Source organism: Protopterus annectens, chromosome 12.part0, assembly GCF_019279795.1.
Source record: "Protopterus annectens isolate FY-2018-M chromosome 12.part0, PAN1.0, whole genome shotgun sequence".
Classification (NCBI taxonomy): Eukaryota; Metazoa; Chordata; order Ceratodontiformes; family Protopteridae; genus Protopterus; species Protopterus annectens.
This window is the reverse complement of record NC_056746.1, coordinates 1,501,334,139-1,501,359,246: the sequence shown is the minus strand read 5'-3', so window position 1 is coordinate 1,501,359,246 and position 25,108 is coordinate 1,501,334,139. Positions and strand designations below refer to the sequence as shown.

The following is a 25,108-nucleotide window of genomic DNA, read 5'->3' as shown; positions in this document are numbered from 1 at the left end:
GAGCTACTGTTTTGTAAGCATTGACCAATCAGCCCTGTGTAGAAAGTATGTCTTCCTTGAAAGAAAAAAGTAAGACTGAAATTCTTTCCTTACTCATTTTTGTTCAACCACAATTGGATTAAAAAGTTGGGAAAATTCTCTAAAATGCATCCCATTCCCAGGGCATCTATAAGCCCATGGTTCTGGGAGACTCCATTTTAAATGAGCTATTTCCTAAACAGTTACTACTGCGATGTCTTGGTCAGGAAATGTGTGTAGAAAGGATGTAAGAAAAGCTAAAGTTGAACAGCAGCACTGAATTTCTTTTGTTAAACATAATTTCTGTTCAAACCATCACTGGTTTAAAAGGTTGTGTATAAAGAAAAAAATAAATAAATGCACTTCAGAGCATATAGAATGTCATGGCTTCTTGAGAAAAGGAAGAAAAAAGTAATGTGAATGGTGTGGGGAATCCCAAATAGGGAGAAAATCAGGGAGGAGTACTGGATGGTGTGTGTGTGTATGTGTGTGTGTGGTGGTGGGGGTGAAACTGTAGATAATGCCTAGGGTACCATTAAGTCCAACACTGTACCTACATTTGTTGCAGTGTATCACAGTTGCAAGTAAATGCCAAAAACTGAATGTCCCTCTGTGAGATTAGTCAACATAGTGTGGTACACAGACAGTCCTGGTCCTCATGTACGAGCACTGTAGCTACAGTTCAGTCTGTGTGTACCACTCATAAAACTCTGCAGCATGAACTAAAAGGTTCCTTTGGAGGGGGTGACAGGGTGATACTTAAACTGAAGTGTTGGGGGGGGGGCTCCAACTTGACATTTGCTGGGAGCCCCTAAAATGCTAGCACTGACCTTAAGTGCACCTTACCACTCAAGTGTCCAGATTTTTGCATCGTATGTTTTGTGTACATCTCATAAAATGTGTTGTTTTCTGTCAAATAACAGAGGACTGAAGTTCCCGGTTAGGGGTCGCCACAGCGGAACTCCGGTCCGCTAATGATTGGTAGTTGTTTTTTAAGTGCCGAGTTACCAGCCCTGACGCACAACCTTCAACGAAGGTACGCCCATTCACGCATGTCTCCACGCAAAAGACGCTCTAGCTAAGAATCGAACCGGACAGCGTCTTACTGTGAGGTGACAACGCTACCGCAGCACCACTACCGCGACATATTATTTAGAAAAACGCAGTTACCACAAATCCTATAATTCTAGCAACTTTCTAAGTTCATAAGGGAATATTTAAAATCGTTACCTATTTTGGACCCCCACTGCTTTAAACTTTGTCCAGATTTTTTTTTTTTTGCGCTAAGAAGTTGAGAGATGTGATTGGAGCACAGGTACTATTCAACCGCCACAAAAAAAAAACAAAACAAAACAAAAACAAACATCAAATTACAGGTGCCTGGCAAATGCTTTGCATCACTATTAAGTGACTCTAGCATTACTCAAGTGTGCAGCGACTCTGTATTTGTCCTTTCCACTGTTGTAAAATACGCAAGAAGATAATAAATTATCCAGTACGCTTAAAAGTTTAAAAAAAAATCACAATGATAGTTATTGTAACGCTTATAGCAAAAAAAAAAGGTTAATGCAGGTATACGCAAATTGTAGCTTTTCCTTGAAACAGTTATACGTTGTATAGCTGCATCCATTTTATTTGTGGTTATAAATGCGTGGAACATTTACATAAATGTGCACATGCCCAGAGAGTTGCACCCCCTCCGACCATGCAACTGAGGAAGAGAAACGTGAAGTCCTCTAACAGGAGGTTCAATTTACGATTAATACTCATGATATAATCTGGAACCAATATGGTCGCTGTAAAGGCTCACATCTAATCAACCAACTACAGCCACCCAACGTTCACATCTGTAACCGTAAAATAAGTGATTCTGCAGCGCTGTGGTGTGGTTTAAATTTGACGATATCACCAAACCATATAACTATACGCACCATACCTATAATCTGCCTGATTTTTGAGGATGTCACGGATATTTTCTGTCCTTTCCAAGATGTGTGGTTTACAATCATATATTTATTTAATGTCTCACATTTATATACTTTACTGAACTTCACAATATCCGCATTTCTACAAACCCTGTTACCTGCACAACGCAAACTGTCACTGCCCGAGTGCTTTCCTCTTCGATTATTTTTTTGTCCATGTCACCAGTTGTACACAGAAATGTGACATAGTCGATAAAATGAAGAAGCTATCTAGGAATGGTTTGTGGCATTGTGATAGTGTACTGTCATCACCCAGCAGCACAGAACCGTTGCTAACAACGAATGCCGCTGCTGCTGCTGCCTGCTGACTAACGGAGGCTGCAGATTACTAACACCATCCTGACCTGTTGTGGAAGTTCCGACCGCGCCCTTACCGGGCCGTGGGAGGGGTTACCAGGGAGCCAGGCTGCCATTCCCCAAACTGCCAGGGAAGTAGGTGCGTATGGGTCAGACGGGGTAAGGCACGTGGACAAAAACAGTCGCGATCGATTTAGGAACCTGGGAATCCTCCAAGTTACCAAGCGTCCAAAAATGTCTTTAGTAAAAAGTGCCAGGGATCCTTTTAGCACTCCCGTGGGACAGCTAATAGGTAAGCTGAAAAGATTTCCACTGTAAAACTTTCATTATGCCAGCAAGTGATTGTTTTTATCCTAGCTTGTTGACATTGGTAAGAGACAGCAGGCGAAGTTGGCTTTCATTCTGGTTCAACTGAAAAACTCTTTTTGAGCACAAGCAGAGGATAATATTACGCGAGGTAAGGAATTGTAAGAGAGACTGTACGTAGACAGGTAGGCAATTTCAGTATACCTGTACATGTTAGATGATTAGGTGTACACTCAAGTGCTTACTTCTTTTTCCCTGAATTTTTGTTGGAAATGAGACGGGTTTCGCGTGTGTAACATACGTGTACAATACAGCAAAGCAGTTACACGCATTATCACTAGAAAACAATCGATACTTTCTAACTCCCTCAGATACACGCTGCCTTTTTCTCTTTATTTACTGATGTCGTAAAACGTTATGTAATCAGTGAGTTCTACTGATTGGTAACCAGGTATCCTTCAGCTACATATAACTTTAACCGTTTCGCTCCTATTTTTTGTTCTCAGTGTGTGTTTTTTAGACACAAGTACAATAAAATACTTAATTGTAATTTAGTTAATCCATTGTATTCAAAAAGGTGGTTGTTATATTGGCAATAGCAAAAGGTCTAGGGGGTGTGGTGAACCCTAACTTCTAAGGGCCGAATAGCACCTGTGGGTGATCAGTAAGCTTCCGAAGAAGCTGATCCTGAGCATTATTCTATTTAGAAAATTGATTGTGTATAGGTTTTTAAGTGCACTGGTATGTATTACGTAAAAGTGTCAGTTTTATATTTTTTGATATTTGTGTTAAAATATAGTACCTTATATTCCTGGCTTCCTTTAATAATGTTACTTTAACAGAGCCAAGAAGCATTATCTTACCAAATTGTCAACATATTCATTGCAAGTCTTCATTTCATATGCTATATATCTGCCTTTGTGCAGTTCCGTAAAACATCTGGGAAGATATATTTTCAGAAATAATTTTGCAGTGAGATTTGCAGAGATGATGAAAAGGGACTCCTGCAGCATGTAGAAAATCTGATGTGAAAATGTTAACTAATAAAGTTAAGCTTAATAGTTTGGCTGTAATCATCCTAGAGTTGCAGTCACAAAATCACTAAACTGTGAACACCAGTCACAAAGGCTCATAATCACTAAACTGTGAACACCACTCACAATTAAAATTATGTAGGGAAAAAAAAGAAAATATTTTTGTAGTGGATAAGCTCTTGCACCCTAAAATGGGGTGTGCACCCCAGTAACTGAACTGCTTATGTGTACTGTTTCCATGGTTGTGCCACATGGGTGAAAGTCCCTAGGTCAACCCAATCATAGTAATTTTTGGAGGAAAAAAGGTGGCAGTCCCATACTAATGATCGACTCCTATGATATGTGACTCCCCCCCTCCAAATCTCAGTAAATTTTATGTGAGGCAAATAAGTGTGTGTGTCTGTGTATGTATACATGTATGTATGTGTGCAGGTATAGATATGTGCATAGACATGGAAGCAGTTTACTTGGCCGAATATTCAGATCGATGGATTTATTTATGTGTACGTGTATATGCAAGTGTTTTGGGTTAGGGTTAGACCAAGTTAGGTAAAAGGATAGATTTAACACCGTGTGTTTTTGTTTGTAGCGTGTGTCCAAGTGTATGGCAGTGCAATGGAAAAGGTTTTTCTAAGGAAAGGTGTAGGGTTAAGGTTATAGGCAGGATAAGGGAAAGTTCTCCCTGCACCACTTTAGTAATGCTTGCTACCTTGTGTACTGCCTGTGTAGTGGTCTGGAGATTCAAGGCATAGATGCCAAACATAATGGGTCCAAGTACTGAGTCCTGCGTAATGCCCCTGGTTATGTTTAGGCTTTCTGCAGTAGCACCTGCTACTGTAACTGTGTTGATCCCATTTGTCAGCCAATTTGCTATCCATCTTGCAGCATAAGGTTGCTCTCTGTCTTACAGCATAAAGGTCTACATTTAGGCCTCTAAACTTATTTACAATTCCGTGATGGGTAATACTGTCATAGACCTTGGCCATATGCAGGTATGCTGTATGAACTGCATAGCCACCATCTGCAGCTTCAGTGAACATACAGAAGACAAACCATATTGTTACTGGACTAGAGCAGTAAGATGTTTAATATTAGAGTTTATGAAATATATGTATTTATTTATTTTTATTTTATTTATTTTATTTTACATTTGTTGACTGGGAATGATTTGACTGAGCTGAAGCTTTTTTCCAGCAGAGGCCTGGGGAGAAAAGCTCCTGTACATACATATAACATTTAGTCATTAATTACAGATATTATACAAGTGGCATTTTTGAGAGTTTACAGAATACCTTTTGTCATCATTACAAATATTATTTAAGTATAAAAAATGTTAAAAAAGCTAGATTACAGCCACAAAAATTTTTAAAATAGTATAAAAATGCAACACAGAAGTACAAAAAACTTTTTTGCAATTTATCTAACAGGATACAGTACAAGTATAATGGAGAGGAAGACTTTAATTAGGGAGGTGAAGTAGAGAGTCTTCAAGGAGGGCTTGAGCATTGGCAGATCCATTTCCTGTTGAAATATTCTTTTAGAGTTAGTTTAAATTGTTTGGGATGCGTGTGGGTTCGAATTTCGAGGGGAAGTTTGTTCCATTCAATAGAGGGGTGGTAGCTGCACAAGTTACATCCTGCTTTAGATTTGGGCTTATAGATTTTTAAGAGGTCTTGGGAAGAGCTTCAGAGGTCATCAGATGTAATATGTTCCATGGCTGTGAAAATTAGGCTTATTTTCCTGATGGGCTATAGTTCCAGGGATTGGACATGGGGTGCGATTCATAGAAGGTGTATTTGGTGTTAATGGTTAAGCAACCAGATATATTTCTGTAGCCCATAGACTTATTAGGACATGGCTTATTATAATCTTGGGAGAGAAGATTGGGAATTTGTAGATGTTCAGTGAGTTTTTTTTTTTATTGTGGGAAGATGGTACTAAATTTATCTGCAAGTATACTGACAATATTTCAAGGATCATAGTGCGTAATGCAATTGTGGATTCATTCAGAATATAACAGTGTTATTTCTTAATTGTCTGATAAATAAGGATTTATGATTATTCTTGGCTTTGAATGTTAATTTAAAATAATACTACACTCTGATGTTCCTTATGGCAGCTTTATGATTTTTTGCTGATCTTTTTGATAGGGTCTTTAATGTGGATAGACTGATTTATTATTGCCTTTAATTAGTTTTTCTTTAATTTGTTATAGAGATTGTTAATGCTGACATTTGTTAATGCTGACATTCCACCAAGGTGGTTATTTTTTATGCTCCCCAATATGGCTATGTTTGGGACCACTTGTTTAATGGGAGTGAAATGCATTGGCATAAGTTATAGCTGAAGATAGGTGAGGGCTTGAAGTCTTGTAGCTGAATTTTCAGAGCTCATGATATAGTTTTAAAAGGTTTGTCTTTTTAAAGTTTTTGAATAAGTGGTGTTCTTTGTGGTGGGTTTAAATTCTGTAAAGCGACAATTATTGATTTATGATTGATATTTGATGAGTATACTATAGGAGTAATGTAAGTATTTGATATTAGTGATGACAAGGTCAAAAAGATTTTGACCGTGGGGTGGCTAAGTATATGGATAAGTGTTAGCATTTACTAAGTCTAGGAACCTTTGGGTTCATCCAAACTTTCTGGCATACATGTTTCAGTTAATTGATTGAATAGTTGAAATCACTCATCAGAAAACATATTTTATTTATGTGTGGTTCAGTAAGCACCTTTTAAAAAATATTTTGTTATCCTCCAGGAACATGGAAGATGACCTACAGCAGGCTGTAGATTGATGATTTGTCTTATTTAGGGTAATTTGAAGTTCAGTAAGTTCTGTTTTGGGGATAAAGGGAATCTGTTTAGATATTTGGTAATTATTGATAGTCACACCAGTTTCTAGTAAGCCTGCCTGTGTGATGGGTATCAAAGCTAGCTAAAGACAGGGTGCTGCCTTTACAATGAAAACAAGTCTCTTTTACAACGTATATATGGATGTGTTCACATTGGAGAAAAGTGACAAGATGCAACAATTTAGTTCTAGATTTCCTGTATTGAGCAGAGCAACATTGATATGACCTGGATGGAACTTTCTGTAAGCTGTTTTGTTGTGTTGGAAAATCCGGAAGGTGGACATTGCCTAAAGTAGCACACCAAGGGCTATGTTAGAGGGAAGAAAAGGTGCAGATCATCCTTGTTCATAGGTTCACAGTTGTATACTAGACTAATGACCACCAGGGCCCTTAAAAAGTCTAGCCATGCAAATGGGACCTACAAATTTGATTTATAGGGGTTGATTTACTGACTGCCTGTGTCCATCAGAGACATAGGAGCCATACCAGGGTTGAATTTCTGATTAACCATCTACTGGCCCAAGTTGCAGTTAAACAGAGACAGGGGAACCTGTTCCAGAGAATGAAAGTTCTCTGAGAAGCTTCATCTGTCTCTCCAACATGTTCTGTTTATGTTGCAAGCAAAATTTAGGTATTTTAATCTAACAGTTTTGATGCTGTTTGTTTTGCGGTTGTGCAAAAAGATTAATCAAAACAGGGTCTAGGGATGCCTTGTATGCCAGGCAAAGATCACCTCTGAAAAGTCTGCATGATACTGAGTAAAGAGATAGGGGTTTGAGGCAATCAGTGTAGGACATTGTGTTTACTCCCTGTATTCTTTTTGTAAGGAACCTTTATGGATGTTCCAGTTGCTGCATGTGTCTAGTCCGGTACATACTAAAGGGAACATTATGCTCTATGATGAGCTTGATGAAGGCCCAGAACAGTGGTATGATGACCTCTCTCTCGACCTAAATGCCATGCCCTTCCTTATAAGTTGAGCAACACAGAAGGATTTTCTTACTAGCATGGACACATGTTGGTTGAAGACTAGATTACTGTCTGCATGAGCTCCCAGATCCCTAACTAGTGAATCAACTTTTAAGGGTGTTTTATCGATCATAGGCCTGAGGCCCTTATAAGCCTAGCCAAGAAATAAACAACTGTGCCATATTTTGAACCCAAGACAATTGCACTTGCAGACTGCATTAACTTGCCATGCCACACAACTGATGATGTAGTTACCTGGGTGACAGATTTCACAAGAGGTGCTATAATGCATTTCTTGGTATTGAGTTTTAAGCCATGGTATTGGCACTGAGCGTTTGTCTGTTTTAGACTTTCCTGAAAGGTGTTCTGATCTTGGGGGAATTCAGTGGCTGCTCCCAGTTGGCAAACATCTGCAAACTTGGTTAGCTAGAAACCTTTGATATTGGCTTTTATATCTGAAAAGTAGATGCCAATAAGGCTTGGTCCTAGCACAGAACCCTGGGGGACTCCATTGAGTCTAATCTCCTGGGTCCTTTCAGTGATGTTATAAAGGGATTTATACCTAGTTCTGTAAGTTTGTTGAGCCTGAGTGGGGTATTGTATCAAATGTCTTAGCCAGATCTCGGTAGGACAGTATGCACCATTTTCCCCTCATCCATTGCCTTAGTCACCTTTTCAAAGAAGTCCATTAGATTCAGTAAGCATGACCAAACTGGGATCGGCCCAGTGTCTGGAGGTCTGCTATGTCCTTGTTGATAATTTTTCATGATGATTCTTTCCACGGCTTTACAAAACAGATAGAGTCAAGATCTGATGAAAGTCCTCCCTTATGAAGGTGGATTACCATTGCAGTCCTCCTCATGTGGCATAAAGCCTATTTTAAGACTATAGTTAAATAATGACTCCAGAGATCCTGTTAAGTCATAGTTTAGACTATTGAGGCATCCTGGGATGTTATCAGGAGCCCATTGAAACTGTGTTCTTGGGTTTAGTGAGTGCAGTCAGTACATGCTCCCTAGTAGGAGTGGTTATGTTTGAGGGTGTTATGGTGGGATGGCTAGGGGTGAGACAGGGATAAAGTTGGAACTGCATTTGTCTTGCTAATAGGTTTGCTATATCACCAGGCTCTGTGAGTGTTGTACCATTAACCACCAGTTCAGCACATTGATGTGTGCTGCTCTTCAGGTTTCTGACAAGAGCTGTAGAAGGGTGTCCTTTGCCTAGGAGGGTATCTTTACCACAAGGTTGCTTGTGCTTGACCTAATTAACCCTCTTAGTTGCCTGTTAGTTTGATGAGAGAGTTTCTGTCTTATGGGAGTTACCCTTCCTGATATTTGCCATAATTCTTTTCCTTTTGTTATATATCCTGTTTAATCTGGGGAATGCCATCAGGGCACTTTGTTTCCGGGGCTAGTTCTGGGCTTACTTCTGGTAGGTACAGCAGCCTGTATGCAGCCATTGGCATGGTTGTACAGAGTTTCTGATTGCAATTCAACATAGGTTGATGTGCTCTTGGGGTTTGAAAGGGCATTAGATTTCGACAAACCATCACTTATGAACATGTAATTTTGCCTTGGAATAGTCCCTAACTGTTACTGGTTTTAATGGGATTATGGATGTGATTTTGAGGGAGACAGCTTCATGGTTGAACTTTACCGGGGAGGAAAAGACATGAGGAGGGTGGCTCAGCTTTCTTTCATATTTGTCAGCATGAGGTTCAGTATGTTGGATCCTCTAGTGGGCGTGGGGGGAGGAGATTTGGGAATTTGTAGATATATGTGTATGTGTGCATATATATTTGTATGGTGTACTACATACTGTTTAATGAAATTCCCTGTTTTGAGGCTGTGTAGGATTCCCGAGCTATAGGGGATAATTGAAGTCACCCATGAATAAGGTGTTAGGTTGGATGGTAAGTGCCTGCAGTAAGACCAGTTATGCATTGCGAGCTTCTTGGGACATGGAGGGTGACCTGTAGCTTGCCAGGATATGGTACAGGATTTTGCCTGTGGTGATCTGAATGTGGAGGAACTCCAGCATGCCATTCTGTTTGACCATTAGAGGTATGCTTGTTATTGATGTATGTTGTGACACCTCCATCTTTAGCCCTTGTCTGTGTAGCTAATGGTCTAAAAGTGTGTATGGCACTGCTGGGGTACTCTCTGCCACTTTGAATCATGTTTTGGTAATTACAGAGATGTCTGTATTCTCAAGTGTGAGGAGGGCGTGTAGGGAGCATAGTTTTTTGTTTAGGAACCTGGCATTGACCAGTAACATTTTGAGGTTTTATTCAGTTGAATTTGTTGTATCAGTAGGTTTGTTAATATGGCATTCGTTAAAAAAGGCATTATGGGGTGGATAAAACCTTAGCCAGTATTTGAAAGTCTAGAAAGGAAAGGTACAGACCATCCTTGGAAAACTAATGTGGTCTGTTGACCATTTTGTCAAAGTAAGTTGGGTTGTTGGTCATTTTTTGCCAAGCTGGCACATATTGGATTCCCTTATGATGACTTCAGCTACTTAGGTAATTATTGAAGCCAATTATTATTATCATTATTGTTGTTGTTATATTTTTAAATCTGGGCATCATTCTGGGTGAGAGAAGGAGTCCACTCAGGGTGAGAGTTTTACCTGTATTTGACATATGCATACAAAGCTCCAGTATGCCTCTCTGCATGACCTTTTGGGTTGAGCACCTCAGGTCACTCACACCTACAGGAGCTTCTAACAGGTAATAGTGACACCTTCCCTGTTGGACAGAATGTAGGACCCTCATGACATCTTGGGTCATAACCCTTGAAAGGCAGCTGTCATTTTGTTGTTTTGTCCAGTCTAGTGATTGTAGAGTCAGTGTGCCTGATGATGGAATCACCAGCTATTTGGACATTTCTGGTTGGAAATGCAGATTTAGTAGCAGTGGAAGGTTTACAGCCTGGTCACTCACTGAGTTATCTGAGGATATCGTACAGGACTACACTGCTAATCATGCCCAGTCTTTATAGCAAAATGTCTGTATTACCTCTATTTTTTTATTTGTAATTTCTAAAGAAAAAAAAACTCCAGATGACCACCATGACTGTAACATTTAATTTAATATAGAAATGCACTTTCACATAGAACACTTATGCTTTTTCAAGTCTTTAACCACTTGAAAAAGCGTAGGTGTTCTACGTGAAAGCACTTGTCTACATTAAATTAATTTTACAGTCGTGGTGGTCATCTGGAGTTTGCTTATAGAATACCTTCAGGCTTTTGTTGGTACTTTATCTTGTATTTATAATTTCTTAAATAAGTATTTAACATGTCTGGCTTTATCTCTTAGATCTACTTCTTTACAAAAAAATGGTACTAAATGTTTGTTACTATGAGCATGTATGTAGCACTTTGTATATAATTTCTTTTTGTGGGGATTTTATCCCCAGGCCACATCTGAAAAAGGCTACTATGCCCAGTTAGACTTTCCTGGTCAACTAACGCAAATACATAAGAAAATAAATAGAATATGTTTTAACCAGGCATTTAAAGGAAATACTGGCATGCAAACTGCTGAAAATGAATTAAAAGACAAGTGGTGGGACAGTAATTGAAAATGAACAAATGCATAGAAACTAGATGAACTTGAGGATGAGTCACACGATTCATGTTGAGGATTACAGACGTACTAGAAGGAATGAAAGAGAAAGATTATAAAAATGCCATGAGAAAATACCTCAGCATGTGGGCTGGACTTTGTATTACTGATATTAAAATCAAAAGAGCACGTAGAGTAAACATTCCTCATTCGAGAAAGAAAAAGCAACCAAGAACTATATTGGTTAAACTGCACACAAGCAAGCTAAGGAAGGAAATCCTTTGTATTCTACATAGGAAGGGGACATCTTAAAGGCTAGAGGCACAAGAGTTTATGTGGATATGACTTTTCATTACCAACAAAAAGTAACAGAATGCAATTCTTCCTTCTGTAAAACTCTGCAGAGAAATGAGACTTAATTTCAGATTATTGTATCCGGCATTTCTTTGAGTCTTCTAGTCACTTGGATTAAAAATTTACAAAACCCCTCAACAGGCACAAGATGAATTTGTAAAAAGAAAAGTGGTTTGGGGGCAGGAGAGGGTGACAAAGAACAATCCACCAGTCAGCACATCTAGATAAGCAGATTATGGACATTTCAAGGGTGACATTTCCTGCAAAGCTACTTCATGTTTTCAGAGAGAAAATTATGCAAAAATAAAAGAGATGAAAAAGTTTTTTTTTAAATGTGGAACATTCCATTAAAAATATACTGGGTACATGTATTTAAAATGCTAAAAGTTTATATGGAAAATAATGTGATTATTTTCAAAATGTTTTGCATTCTGAATGATACCTAAAACTATGGAAACCAGAAAATAAGGATTTGATTATTATGAATTTAATACAAGTAATATTTCTCAAATTTTACTTAAAATGAAAATTTATATTTAACCGAAGGAAGAAGCATGCTGCATGCTGTTCAATGAAAATCCCTGTTTTCAAACTGCAGTTTGTGTCATGTTGCTTTTAGTAAAGGGTACTATGATAGCTGGTGAAGGAAGGATAAAAAAGAAATTAATTTTGAATAAAAAAGGAAGGCTGGAATTCAATAAAGCCTACACGTAGTGATTCTCCCTGTAAGAATAGTGTTGTGGCCCAAACACAGAACATGGCCACCAAGCGATCCAGGAAATAGAGCTGAGGGGTGTGCACGAGCGTGCGGACATGGAGGTGTTCGCGGAATGCAAATCACCTCATAAGGTGGAGAAAACCATGCAGATGCAGTTGATTTGCAATTAATCAAGCACAAAGGCACCCGTGTAGGTGCCATGTCAGTGTAGGAAATGTACGAGGTTGGAGACAGTGTACCGAACTGTAAAATTTAAACAGGGGCTGTAAAAGCCCAAAAAAGGGTGGACAGTGCACAGTAGGCATGCAAATGGCCAAAACTGTGGCCAGTAATTCCAAAAAGCAATGCAAAATAAAAAAAAACATTTTTTAAATATATATATTAAGTTTAAGCGGCATGCAGAAACACGCAAACATGCCATTATGCAAAAAAATAAAAAGTTTATAAAATGAAAATTAGACTCTTGCAAAAATATTGCTTTATAGTGCCCAGCAGGTAGAATCGTACAATGGCAGGTTATAGTGATTGCTAAGGAGACAGGCCCTGGTGTAGTGAACTATCCAGGGTATAAGCAGTTAGGTGTATGTAAATGAGCCAGGGTTATTGAATAGCAAAAAGGGCCACCGTGTCCACAGGTACAAACCATGGTAAGGCTAGAACCATATTGGTATAGGCAGAACAGATAGTTGATATCACAAGGGGGTGTGTCACAGTACATTAAAGCAGATTGAAGCTTAGCGGCGCCTGTTTGCGCTCAGCTAAGTACGGCTAAGCTGGGGGGGGGGTGTCTGATGCTGCTGAGCATGTTCTTAGCTCCACGGGTTTGAGCGGCAAGCCGCACCGCTTAGCAGTCAAAGAAATAAGGGGAAAAACAAATTGCCTGTGAAAGCCAATTTGATAGAAATGACTGATAAGCCCTGTTCAATAGACACTGGCCCATTCAAACCCCCAATGCTATACCTATTAGGTGTAATGCAGAGTAATGAGCCAATCACACAGGCTACAACTGCAGCACACCACTATAAAGTATGCACACACCCTACAATCTGATTTTTCCACATACTTTGCACCATTGGAGTACACACTTGGGAATTTTAACTGACAAAATGCTAGGGGCTACTCTGCTACATCTGTATGTGCTTGAGGCTAAGGTCAGTGAAGATGATGATGCTGACAATAGGCCCAGACTGAGAAGAAGAAGAGTGTTCTGGCCCAGGGTGACCTTCCAGGGGCTACATGAGCTGGAGATTGTAGACCACTACAAGGTGGATAGGGGCATACTACAAGAACTCACCGAGCTCTGCTGCCCTCAACTCAGACCCAGAGCCAACAGAGGGGAACCCATCCCAGTGGAAATAAAGGTATGTATAGCCCTTAGAATATTAGCTACAGATGCTTTTCAAAGACCAACTGGGGATATAATGGGGATCTCACAGGCATCTGCATCCAGAATACTCCACCAGTTCCTGGATGCCATGCAAGCACATGCCAGTGAGCACATTTATTTAACCAACACCCCTGAGGAGAGAGTCAGCAATATGAGTCTCCTCCACTGTGTAGCACACTACCCTGAGGTACTGGGTGCCATAGACTGCACTCATGTGCACATCAAAGCACCACCCAGTGAAAAGGGTAGGGTCTACATCAACCGCAAGGGGTATCACTCCATCAACTGCCAGGTCATGTGCAATGCTTAGGGCATTATTATGAATGTGTGTGCTGGCAGCTATCACAACTCCCACATCTGGCATACCTCAGAGCTGTTCCAGACATTTGCCAGGGGGGACATCCCATACAGCCATCTAGTGGGGGACACTGGCTACGTAGAATTGTGGATGATGACACCCATCAGAAATGCACACACACCTACTGAAGGAGAATGCCATAATGAGAGACTCACACAAACTAGGAACATCATAGAGCATGTGTTTGAGCTGCTCAAGATACGGTTCCACTGCCTTGATATATCTGGTGGACCCCTGCAGTACTCTCTAGCCACATTTGCACAGATGTTCACAGTGTGTGACATGATACACAATATGATCCTGGGGAAACAGCTGTGGCAGGAACATCACAGGGAAGGGAAACACAGCCCCCCACCAGTGCCAAGGTCCCCACAGCCACAGGGGGACTTGGAGGAGGAACCCCCCCAAGCCTATTCCTGTAGGCAGTGTAGGTGTGCCCAGTATGCCCTGGCCTTGGCAAAGAGGCAATGCATAGCACATGTAGTGATGACCTAGGGACCGCCACCTCACTCCGACTCACATACATAGTAAAAAGGAAGCCAGCCACACCACACAACCTGTACCTTATCATGTATTGGCTATGTACAGCATGCATCAGACAGAGGCAGCCCTGAAGCACTGTTATTTCAACCGCTGATGGCACAAGGTAAGTCACTCTTCTTTACAAGAAATAAATGGGGTATTAGACTGTGGTAGCATATGTATGGACCTGCTGCATGTATGCAAGTGAATAGAGTGGGCTACAGGGATAGCTGCAGACAACTGACAGCTGTGTGGGACAACAGGAACTCTCTGTCCAATACTGGCTGACCCTTAATATGCAGAGGCCCCAAGCCAGCAAAGCCCAATGCACTATGTGAGGGAATGACATACAGCGGGGTCACAAGACAGATGCTTGACTGTCAATGCTAGAGTCCCTTACCTCCAACACACCTGTGTTCCCATACAACTGCAGTAACATTATGTTTGCAAGGTAATAGCAGACCACACAATCCCTGGGCTGTCCCAATCAACCTGGTGTCATGTATCATTTCCCCAGTATGCAGCGGTCAAAGTGCTATGTTTGTCTGTGGTTGATAGTATTAGGAAGTAAACTGCACTGTCTGGTGGCTATTGTGGCCTAGTAAGTAAGTACATTACCATGGTTGATGGGGTACATGGTTCGAGACTGGCTGCACCTACTGTCTTTTATGTGAGCTACACCTGTGGTAGGAGTTCTACAGACTGTCCATATGTCAGTATTTGTTACTGCAAGAAAGCTGGACAAAGACAGACACAATGGTGGGACAGTACACAGCACTCAGTAACCTAGACGGTGGCTAGTAGAACAGTAGGTTGTAGCAAGTCACTGTAGCAGCAGGATGTAAAGGCTGTCCCGTAACTGTGTCAGTACTTGTATCAAGTCAGTGTTCACCATCCATACCCCACAAATGTACAGAGTTTAACAGAATGTCAACATTTATGGCTCATATATCTGTTCCGTTTGTCATAACATTTGCAGTTTTGTGAAATGACTAAAGGTTGCTGTGAGCAACTAATAACAGACAGGTGAGATGCAAACTTCATACCCATTAGGAAATGCATGCTAATACAAAACCATTCCACCAACTGTCTAGTTCTGTAAGAGCAATATTATTTTTATTTTTTATTTATTTATTTATTTACATTTGTTGACTGGGAAAATCTGACTGGACACAGGTCCTTTTTCAGTGGAGGCCCGGGGAGAAAAGCTCCACAATAAAGAACATTTAATTATAAGATAACAAGAAGTATAGGTAAGCTTTTTGTTTAACAATAGCAGTAAAACAGACATAGTTCAAAATGAATAATATATGTAAGTGAAGGACAATTGAGTATGTACTATAAATTTATAGCATCGGTGCCATTTAAGATGGCAAGTATCATAATAGTTAAGCTAGCAGATATTCCTCATGAATAACAGTAAGATTACAGCTGAGATATAGGTTTACAAGCAGTGTAGTTGGCTGTAACCACAGATAGTTAGTAGGGTGGAAGATAGTTTTAGGGTGGTTGGAGTAGAGATATTAGTGAGGGCTGTTACTGGGGCATGCCCAGTGCTCTTTTAGATGAGATTTTAGAACAGCTTTGAAGTTTAGTACATGATGATGTAGACATTATAGTGTGAATATAATGTAGAGGTTATAGTGTGAGATTATAGGATATTCCATAATTTTGCTATGGAGTAGGAGAAGAGTGCTTCTTCAGCAGAGTTCTTGGTTCTAGTTACCTGTAATTGATTTTTGTTGCTGGTGTGTAGTGGTCTGGTGGTATGATAGGGTTGGAGTAGATTTTGGAGGGATGGGACTTTTAGAGGATGATTTACTAGTTTGTGGGTGAGTGAGAGTTGGTACCATTGAAGGAGGTGAGGGAGTTCTAGCCAGCCTAGTTCAGTCAGTGAGGTGCAGTGGTGGCTAAGGTAGGCTGCACCAGTGGCAAACCTTGCTATTTTGTTGTAGCAAATTTCAAGTTTACTTAATTCGCTTTGCCTTAGGTTGGTAAATATTGGAGAGACGTGGAGATTAGGTAGCTATTTTCAACTGAAATCCTGTTTGTTTTGGTGAGGAATTGCTTATTTCTGTATAAAGCTTGTAGTTTTTTTTTTGTGTACTTTTTTATGGTTAATGAGATGTGTATGTCAGACTTGAGGTTATTGTCAGTCTCGGCTCCAAGTAGTTTGGTGTGGTCTGTTGGGGGATAATGGTGTTATCATTGGCTGTAATAGTAAATTGTGGGGTGTTTTGATTGTGTTTGGTGGATTGGAAGATGTTTTGTTTTGTTAGGATTAAGTATTAACTGTGCATCTGAAAGCCAAGTTTCAACTGAGGAAAGTGTTTCCTGTGTGATCTTTTGAAGTTCAGGAAGGGAATGGGCTGAGCAGATGATGGTGGAATCATCTGCATACTGTATGAGAGTGGCCTGTTTGGTAGAAGAGGCTAGATTATTTGTGAATATGGAGAAGAGTAAGGGTCCAAGGATGGATCCCTGGGGAACCTCAATTGAAACGGATTGCTGGAGGCCAGTCAGGTAGCTCTGGAACCAGTCTGTGACAGATTGAGAAAAGGATAGATTATTGAGAACAGAGATGAGTTGTTTGTGAGACAATGTCAGATGCTTTAGATAGGTCTGGGAAAGTTGCAGAGGAGAAATACCCATTGTTTTTATGTTGAAGGATTGTATTAGTAAAAGCAAGTAAGGCAGTGGTCATGCTGTGGTATGGCTGGAAACCATGTTTTGTGTTAGATAGGAGGTAGTTTAGAACTTGAGAGTGAATGCATCTCTCGGGTATTTTGGAGAGAGGAGAGAGAATTGCTATGGTCCAGTAGTTGGTGAGTTCTTTGGAGGGCCCACCTTTGTGGAGGGGAATGATGTGGGATATTTTCCATTGTGAAGGGACATAGCATTCAGACAAAGATCAGTTGATCCGGATTTTGACTGGGTAGGCTAGGGCTTCAGCTGCAATTTTAAGGTATTCACTGCTCGTTTTGTAGGTTTTAGTTTTGATAAAGAGTTTTTTTATGTTGGAGGTAGGAATAGGAGAAAAAGAGAATGTGGCTGGCAGGTTACTAGGTGTTGTTGGAGGGTGGAGGGGAGGGGGGTTATGTTGTCTTGCTAGTGATAGAATGGTTTATATTAAGTATGTATTGAAAGAGGTGGCCATATTTTCAGATAAGTTTGTTTTGTTTGGTTGAGGGGTTCCAACGTTTCCTGGGTGGATGATGGAGTTGATGGTTGACCAGAATTGTTTAGGGTTGTATTGGGTGGAGTTCAGGGCAGACTGGTAATATAGGATTTTGTCCTGTTTTATTAGTTTTTTGACTCTGTTACATAATTTAAGGAATTTCTGTCTATCAGAGGGGTTTTTAGTTTTGTGCCAGTGATTCCAGGCTCTATCATGGCTTGTCATTTCTGACCTAGTGGCTTTTTGTAGCCATGGGGAGGACTGGGGTTTAACTCTAGTAACTCTTGTGGGCGCATGGTTGTTTTGGACTTTAAGGAAGGTGGTATTGAAAAATTGGACAGTGTCATCAAGGTTGAGGTATTTTAGTGGAGTCCAGTTGCAGTTTTTAAGGGATGAGATGAAGTTGCCTAGGTTAAAGTTTACTTTATTACGTATTTGACGATTTAGGTAATGGATTTAGCCTGATATATACTGTTTGAGTAGGAATGTTGGGGTATGATCACTGAGGCTCTCTGGTAGGCAGCCAGATATGTATGATTGGGGCTCTTGCTGACTAGTATCCAGTCAAGAGTAGTATGATTGTTGGGATTTTTATTTATTCTGGTGGGTGTCTGGATGAGTTGGATGAAACCATAAAGGTTTAGATGGTGGGCTGGACAGTGGTTGGAACCGGATAGCCAGTCAACATTAAAATCACCTAAAATTATGGCTTCTTGTGGAAGGTGATGATTTACCCAGCTGAAGAGGTTTTCTAGTGGAGGGATATTGTGGCTAGATGGGAAGTAGCATCCGATTATGTTAATGGTTTTGTCTTTGTTTACTTTTAGGTTGGTATAGATTATTTCTTCTTTGTCAATTTGAGGGGCTGATAAGTTTAGAATTTGAAGTTTTAGATGCTGTTTATACATTACAGGTGGAGCTACACCACCCCCTTTTTTGTGCAACTGATCTGCTCTTAGCATGTCGTAACCTGAAGGGAGAATTTGCTCACTGGTAATGTGAGGTTTGAGCCAGGTTTCTGTTATAATGATATCTGGGGAGTATAAGTCTATGGTAGCGTGGAGTTCATGGATCTTATTGGTTATAGGTTCATAGGTAGGTAATAGGCTGTCTATCCAAGGTCATTTATAAGCCTAGCCAGAGTGTGGTGGCTTTCACCGCCCCATTGATTAACTGATCCTCTGTCTAGCAGAGCCAGTGAAGTGATTCCAGGGGTATATTTTCTGTTACCCATCCACTCGTCAAGGTTTCTCTTGAAGAGTGTTAGTGAGTGGCTCTGCCTAATGTAGTTTGGAATTTTGTTCCAAAGCATGAGGAGTCTCTGTGACAGGAATCTATCCCTCCAGCATGTTCTATTTATTGTTGTGGTGAGGTTTAGCTCACTGGAGCGTGTGGCTCACAGTGACTTGGATTTCTTTAGGTGGAGCATGTCCATCAATTCTGAGTTGGACATGGCTTTGTAAGTCAGGCAGAGATCACCTCTGAGTAAGTGATATGCCACTGAGTACAGCTGGAGTTTTTTCAGTCGGGCTGCATAGGACATATGTTTGAGGCCAGTAATCCGCTTGGTGAGGTACTTTTGTGATCTTTCCAGCTGTTGGAAGTGTCTTGTGAGGTACATCCCAAATGGGGCATTGTACTCTGTGATGGGTCTGATGAGTGACGAATAGAGGGGCACTATAACCTCTTTATTTCTAGATGCTAACCCTTTAGTAATTAGCTGGGCCACATAGAAGGATTTCATAACTGCTTTGCAATATGATTGTCAAAGGAGAAATTACTATCTACCTGGGTCACCAGATCTCCTATTACCTCTTCTCTCTTAAGGCGGCTGCCACCTATGTGGTAATTTGTGGGTGTTTTGTTTTTCCCAAATGGGATGACTATGCATTTTTTGGCATTTAGCTTGAGGCCATGACTTTTGACACCAGGTGTCCGTCTCAGTAAGGCCCTTTTGGAGGCTGTCCCTGTCAGCCAGAAAGTCAGTTGTGGCTCCCAGTTTGCAGTCATCAGCGAATTTGGTTAGCCATAGTCCTCCTGTGTTTGCCTGTACTTCTGAGAAGTATATGCCGAACAGTAGGGGTCCCAGGACTGAGCCTTGTGGGACACCACTTATGACTGTTGTACTTCTAATATTTAGGCATAAGATAAGGAGGTCATTTGGCATCCTACTGGATGTAATTTGAGAGAAGGTGAGGTTGTTAGGCTGATTTTCAGTGGAGTTGTGGGGGCCAGGGTTTGGGTGGATGTCACAGCTGAGGGCAAGTTTTGTTATGGCTGAGGACATTAGCTTTATTAATGAGAAGATTAGTTTAAGTTTTGGGGTAGCTTTTTGTTTGGGTGTAGTGGGTGATAAATAATATGGGTGGAGGATTAGTTTGTAAAGTTTTAGGGATGCTTTTTGTTTATGTGGTGGAGGTGATAAATTATGTGGGTTGTACATTGGGATGTATTTTTTGTGTGAGGTGTACGAGTAGTGAGAGGGTGTGTCGTGTGGTGGTGATTGTAGTTGTGCAATGGAAGTTGTTTGGTAGTAGAATAATGGTGTTTTGGTAAGATGTATTGTGTGCAAGAAGAGTGCAGGTAATGAGTATATGTAGAGGGTGTGGGATCATGTTATTAGATGTGGGAGGTTGGTTTTAGGCTGGAGGTGGGGTTAGAGTTGGTGGTACAGGTGTGGTTGGCTGTGAGTGTAATGGGAGGGAATTTTGGTTAGAATAAATGTGGGTGTGTTGGGGCGGGTGGAAATTGGGGGCAGGGAGGGGAGCAAGGCGAGCAGAGCGGGCAGAGACCCTGTTGGGGCGGGTGGGAATTGGGGGCAGGGAGGGGAGCAAGGCGAGCAGAGCGGGCAGAGACCCTATTTGTTGTTTTTATCAGGGTTGTGGGCTGGAAACAATCAGGCTAATAAGATAATTGGCACTCGTGGAAAGTCTGTTGGGTAATCCTGTTTTTACAGACTCGCTTCTGTTTACTGTATTTAATTCCCCCCATGCTTGGGCCTATGTCCCACTGTTAAACAGTGCAATGAAAAATTATTTGCCCCCTTCCTGATTTCTTATTTCTTTGCATGTTTGTCACACTTAAATGTTTCAGATCATCAAACAAATTTAAATATTAGACAAAGATAACCCAAGTAAAATGCAGTTTTTAAGTGATGATTTTATTTATTAAAGAAAAAAACTATACAAACCTACATGGTCCTATGTGAAAAAGTAATTTCCCCCCTTGTTAAATCCTGAAGTAACTGTGGTTAATCACATTTTTGGGAAAGCTGAGTTCAATTTCACTAGCCACACCCAGGCCTGATTACTACAAGACCTGTTGAGTCAAGAGATCACTTAAATAGAACCTGTCGGACAAAGTGAAGTCGGCCAAAAGATCCCAAAAAGGAAGACATCATGCTGCGATCTCCACAACAGATGAGAAACAAAGTAATTAACATCGATCAGTCTGGAAAAGGTTACAAAACCATTTCTAAAACTTTGGGACACCAGCGAACCACAGTGAGAGCCATGTTATGGAACAGTGGTGAACCTTCCCAGGAGTGGCCAGCATACAAAAATTACCCCAAGAGTGCAGTGACGACTCATCCAAGAGGTCACAAAAGAACCCAGAACATCAAGAGAACTGCAGGCCTCACTTGCCTCAGTTAAGGTCAGTGCTCATGACTCAACCATAAGAAAGAGACTGGGTAAAAATGGCATGCATGGGAGAGTTCCAAGGCAAAAACCACTGCTGACCAAAAAGAACATAAAGGCTCGTCTCACTTTTGCCAAAAAACATCTTGATGATCCCCAAGACTTTTGGGAAAATATTCTGTGGACTGACTAAACAAAATTTAACTTTTTTGGGAGGTGTGCATTCCGTTACATCTGGCGTAAAAGTAACACAGCATTTCAGAAAAAGAACATCACGCCAACAGTCAAACATGGTGGTGGTAGTGTGATGGTCTGGGGCTGCTTTGCTGCTTCTGGACCTGGATGACTTGCTGTGATTGATGGAACCATGAATTCTGCTCTCTACCAAAAAATCCTTAAGGAGAATGTCGGGCCATCAATTTCTGACCTCAAGTTGAAGCGCACTTGGGTTCTGCAGCAGGACAATGATCCAAAACACACCAGCAAGTCCACCTCTGAATGGCGTAAAGAAAACAAAATGAAAGTTTTGGAGTGGCCTAGTCAAAGTCCGGACTTGAATCCAATTGAGATCCTGTGGCATGACCTTAAAAAGGTGGTTCATGCTTGGAAACCCTCCAATATGGCTGAATTAAACCAATTCTGCAAAGAAGAGTGGGCCAAAATTCATCAAAAGTGATGTGAAAGACTCATTGCCAGTTATCTCAAATGCTTGAATGCAGTTGTTGCTGCTAAGGGTGGCACAGTTATTAGGTTTAGGGGGCGATTACTTTTTCACATAGGGCCATATAGGTTTGGATAGTTTGTTTTCCTTAATAAATAAAATCATCACTTAAAAAAACTGCATTTTGTGTTTACTTGGGTTATCTTTGTCTAAATTTATATTTGTTTGATGATTTGAAACATTTAAGTGTGACAAACATGCAAAAAAATAAATAAATAAACCAAGAAGGGGACAAATTGTTTTCCATTGCACTGTATATGGCCCTGTCCACATTAATGGCTGTAAGAGTATGAGAGATCTGGGCAACATGTAGCCTTATAATAACAGTACAAGACAAAATGTCTGAGGACCAGAGCAGATGTATGGGACACTAGCATAGTGCCATAGGACAACCTGCAAAACAAGTACAGTCTGAGGTGTGAAGTCCGTAACCCTGTGTGTAGTGTTACACCTCTTACACCAGTCACAACATATCTACAACTACATAGAGCAGCAGCTATGGACAAAGCCAGGACCTGGAGCCCTCTTACACCAGTCACAACATACCTACAACTACATAGAGCAGCAGCTATGGACAAAGCCAGGACCTGGAGCAGGGCAAGACAAAGGCCCACATATAAGGGGAAGGAGGAACTACTGGCTAGACCAATGTAGAAAGTGCAGAATGCAACAGTTTGTGTAGTAGCATAGGTTTCCTGCAGTGGATGGAGTCGGTAACCTAAATATCGGTCAGCGTTTCCTTACATCAATCTATAATGATCTGCCACTCGTGTACCAAAAAATCACAGTGCTATGTAAAATGTACCAAACATATTATGCAAAACTCTGTTCAGTCCAATACATGCTGTACACACCCTACATATGGGTCAGATATTGCAGACAAAAAATCCTGGACTGGAGTACAGGTAGTTCTGGCCTGCAGTCCCATTTTAATTAATGATGGTTACACTGGGCATGCTCCTATACTTAGCTAATTTCAGCTACAGCAATAGCCATGGTACGCAGGGAGCTTATAAAGCATCAAAGGGATCTCATTGTTGAAAGGTATCAGTCAGGAGAAGGGTACAAAAAATGTCCACAGCATGGGATATACCATGGAACACAGTAAGGACAGTCATCAAAAAGTGGAAAAAATATGGGACAACAGTGACGTTGCAAAGAACTGGACTCCCTCAAAAACTGATGAAAAGGCAAGACAAAAACTGGTCAGGGAGGCTGCCAAGAGACCTACAGCAACACTGAAGGAGTTGAACGAATTTCTGGCAAGTACTGGTTGTATACTACAAGCAAAATCGGAGGGTAATGCTACTCAGTGCTAGAAGTCTAAATCTCAAAATGCACTCACTCGAGGCACTCCTTAAAATGGAAAACATCAATATCCGTGCAGTGACTGACACCTGGTTCAAGGCAGTAGAGAGCACTCCTGCATTACCAGGCTGTAACTTATACCACACTTTTTGGCCATCTAACCTGGACCAGAACACCATTAAGGATATCCAGACCTCCAGGCTAGCTGCGCAGCATAATGCATCCGAGTTTATCCAAGTGCAACTAACTCTGGACAAAACTGCAATCCAAATTGTAGCTTGCTACAGATCCCCCATCATGCCGCAGGATTCCCACTCCTCTTTTCTTGATATACTGGAAAATATTAGGGTTTAACCAAACACCCTTATAATGGGCAGTTTCTACTACCCCACCGTTAACTGGAAAAACTACTCCTGTACCAACTCCTTAGCTCAACGCTTTCTGGAATTCATAAATTCCAATGCCCTGGATCAACTTATCCACACCCTCACCAGGCCAACTATATCCCAGACCTAGTCATTACCAGCATGAGTGACCGGTGTTCCACACCAAGCTAATCATCCCAGATATCCGCATCCCACCCCCACCCACCAGTAAGGAAACCATGGTAAAAAAATTTCTCCAAAGCCAACTTCATGCTTCTTAAGACAGAAGTGGCAAACTTCATGACACCCATGCAGATGGACAATACAGTTACGATTGCTGAATCCTACACTTACATGAGTGCATGGATTGTGCTACTCCAAACAGAACCAAGACGCTATCCTCCAAAAAAAAAGGAAGCCAATCTGGTGGTTCCCTGCCATAAACAAACTCTACAACAGAAGGAATAAGCTGTTGCAAAAGGGAGTAAAATCCCATGAGTGGAGGAGCTCCCTGGTCAGCCTCGGTAAGAAGCTGAGATCCCTTATAAGATCCTCCAAAGCTAGCTAGGAAAACAAAATCACCACTGATTCTAAGGGCAACCACAAAGCATTCTATAGCTATGTCAAGAATCTAAATGGCAACATCCAGATCTGCTCTGAGTTACAGCACAGCGGCACGGAAATTACAGAACCAACTGATATTGCCAACATCCTGGCAGATAGGTTCATTGCTTACTTTACCCCGCCTCTCACCCCCTAAAGGGCCCATATCTATACAGGAAGAATGCAGAGTCTGTCATCACATCTATGCAGGTAAAAGCTGCACTCTCTAAAACCAAAAACACAGCATCCATGGGACCGGACAGCATTCCAGGCTGCGTTTTACACGAACTTCCAGAACGCTTTATTAGAAAGGCTCACCCAGACTCTGCTGTGAAGGAAAGGTTAGTTTGCTTTTTATTTGTTGTATTTTGTATTAGTTTATTGCCTTTTTATATTTTGAATACTGTGATTTGTTTTCTTTACCTTGTATTTTACTTGTATTCTGCTTTTATCTGCTTATTAAAACTTCAAAAGACACCACAGCTCTGTCTCTTGTGAGTCAGGCAGAAATTAGAAATGATCAATTAAGGACTCATACATAAGATAGAAGAGGTCACTTAAGGTTAATCATTTGTGAACTGAGGGAGTGGAGCTAGGAACTTAACCTTCTAATTAAGGGGTAAAATAAAACATTTCTGAGCTTTATTAGAAAGGCTCACCCAGACTCTGCTATACTTTGTTGTGAAGGAAAGGTTGGCTTTTTATTTGTTGTATTTTGTATTAGTTTATTGGCTTTTTATATTTTGAATGATGTGATTTGTTTTCTTTACTTTGTGTGTTACTTGTATTCTGTTTTTAACTGCATATTAAAACTTCAAAAGACACCAGAGCTCTATCTCTTGTGAGTCAGACAGAAATCCCCCCCCCCCGTCACTGTCATGTTCTTAAATACCACTGTCTTTGTAGTTGCCTGCCTCTTATG

General features: G+C 40.8%; 1 protein-coding gene across 3 annotated transcripts in view; it reads left to right on the top strand.

The window, feature by feature from the left end:
• Positions 1-2,321: 2,321 nt before the first annotated feature.
• The window catches only part of TOM1L1 (target of myb1 like 1 membrane trafficking protein), a 1,502,644-nt gene continuing 1,479,857 nt past the window's right edge, over positions 2,322-25,108 (top strand). Inside the window, exon 1 of one of the 3 annotated variants that reach the window (XM_044090473.1) lies at positions 2,322-2,592. In XM_044090473.1, coding sequence (XP_043946408.1) covers positions 2,535-2,592 — 58 coding nt within the window. In that variant the 5' untranslated portion in view covers positions 2,322-2,534. The remainder of the gene's footprint in view (positions 2,593-25,108) is intronic. The other 2 variants (XM_044090474.1, XM_044090475.1) reach the window with 2 other exon arrangements.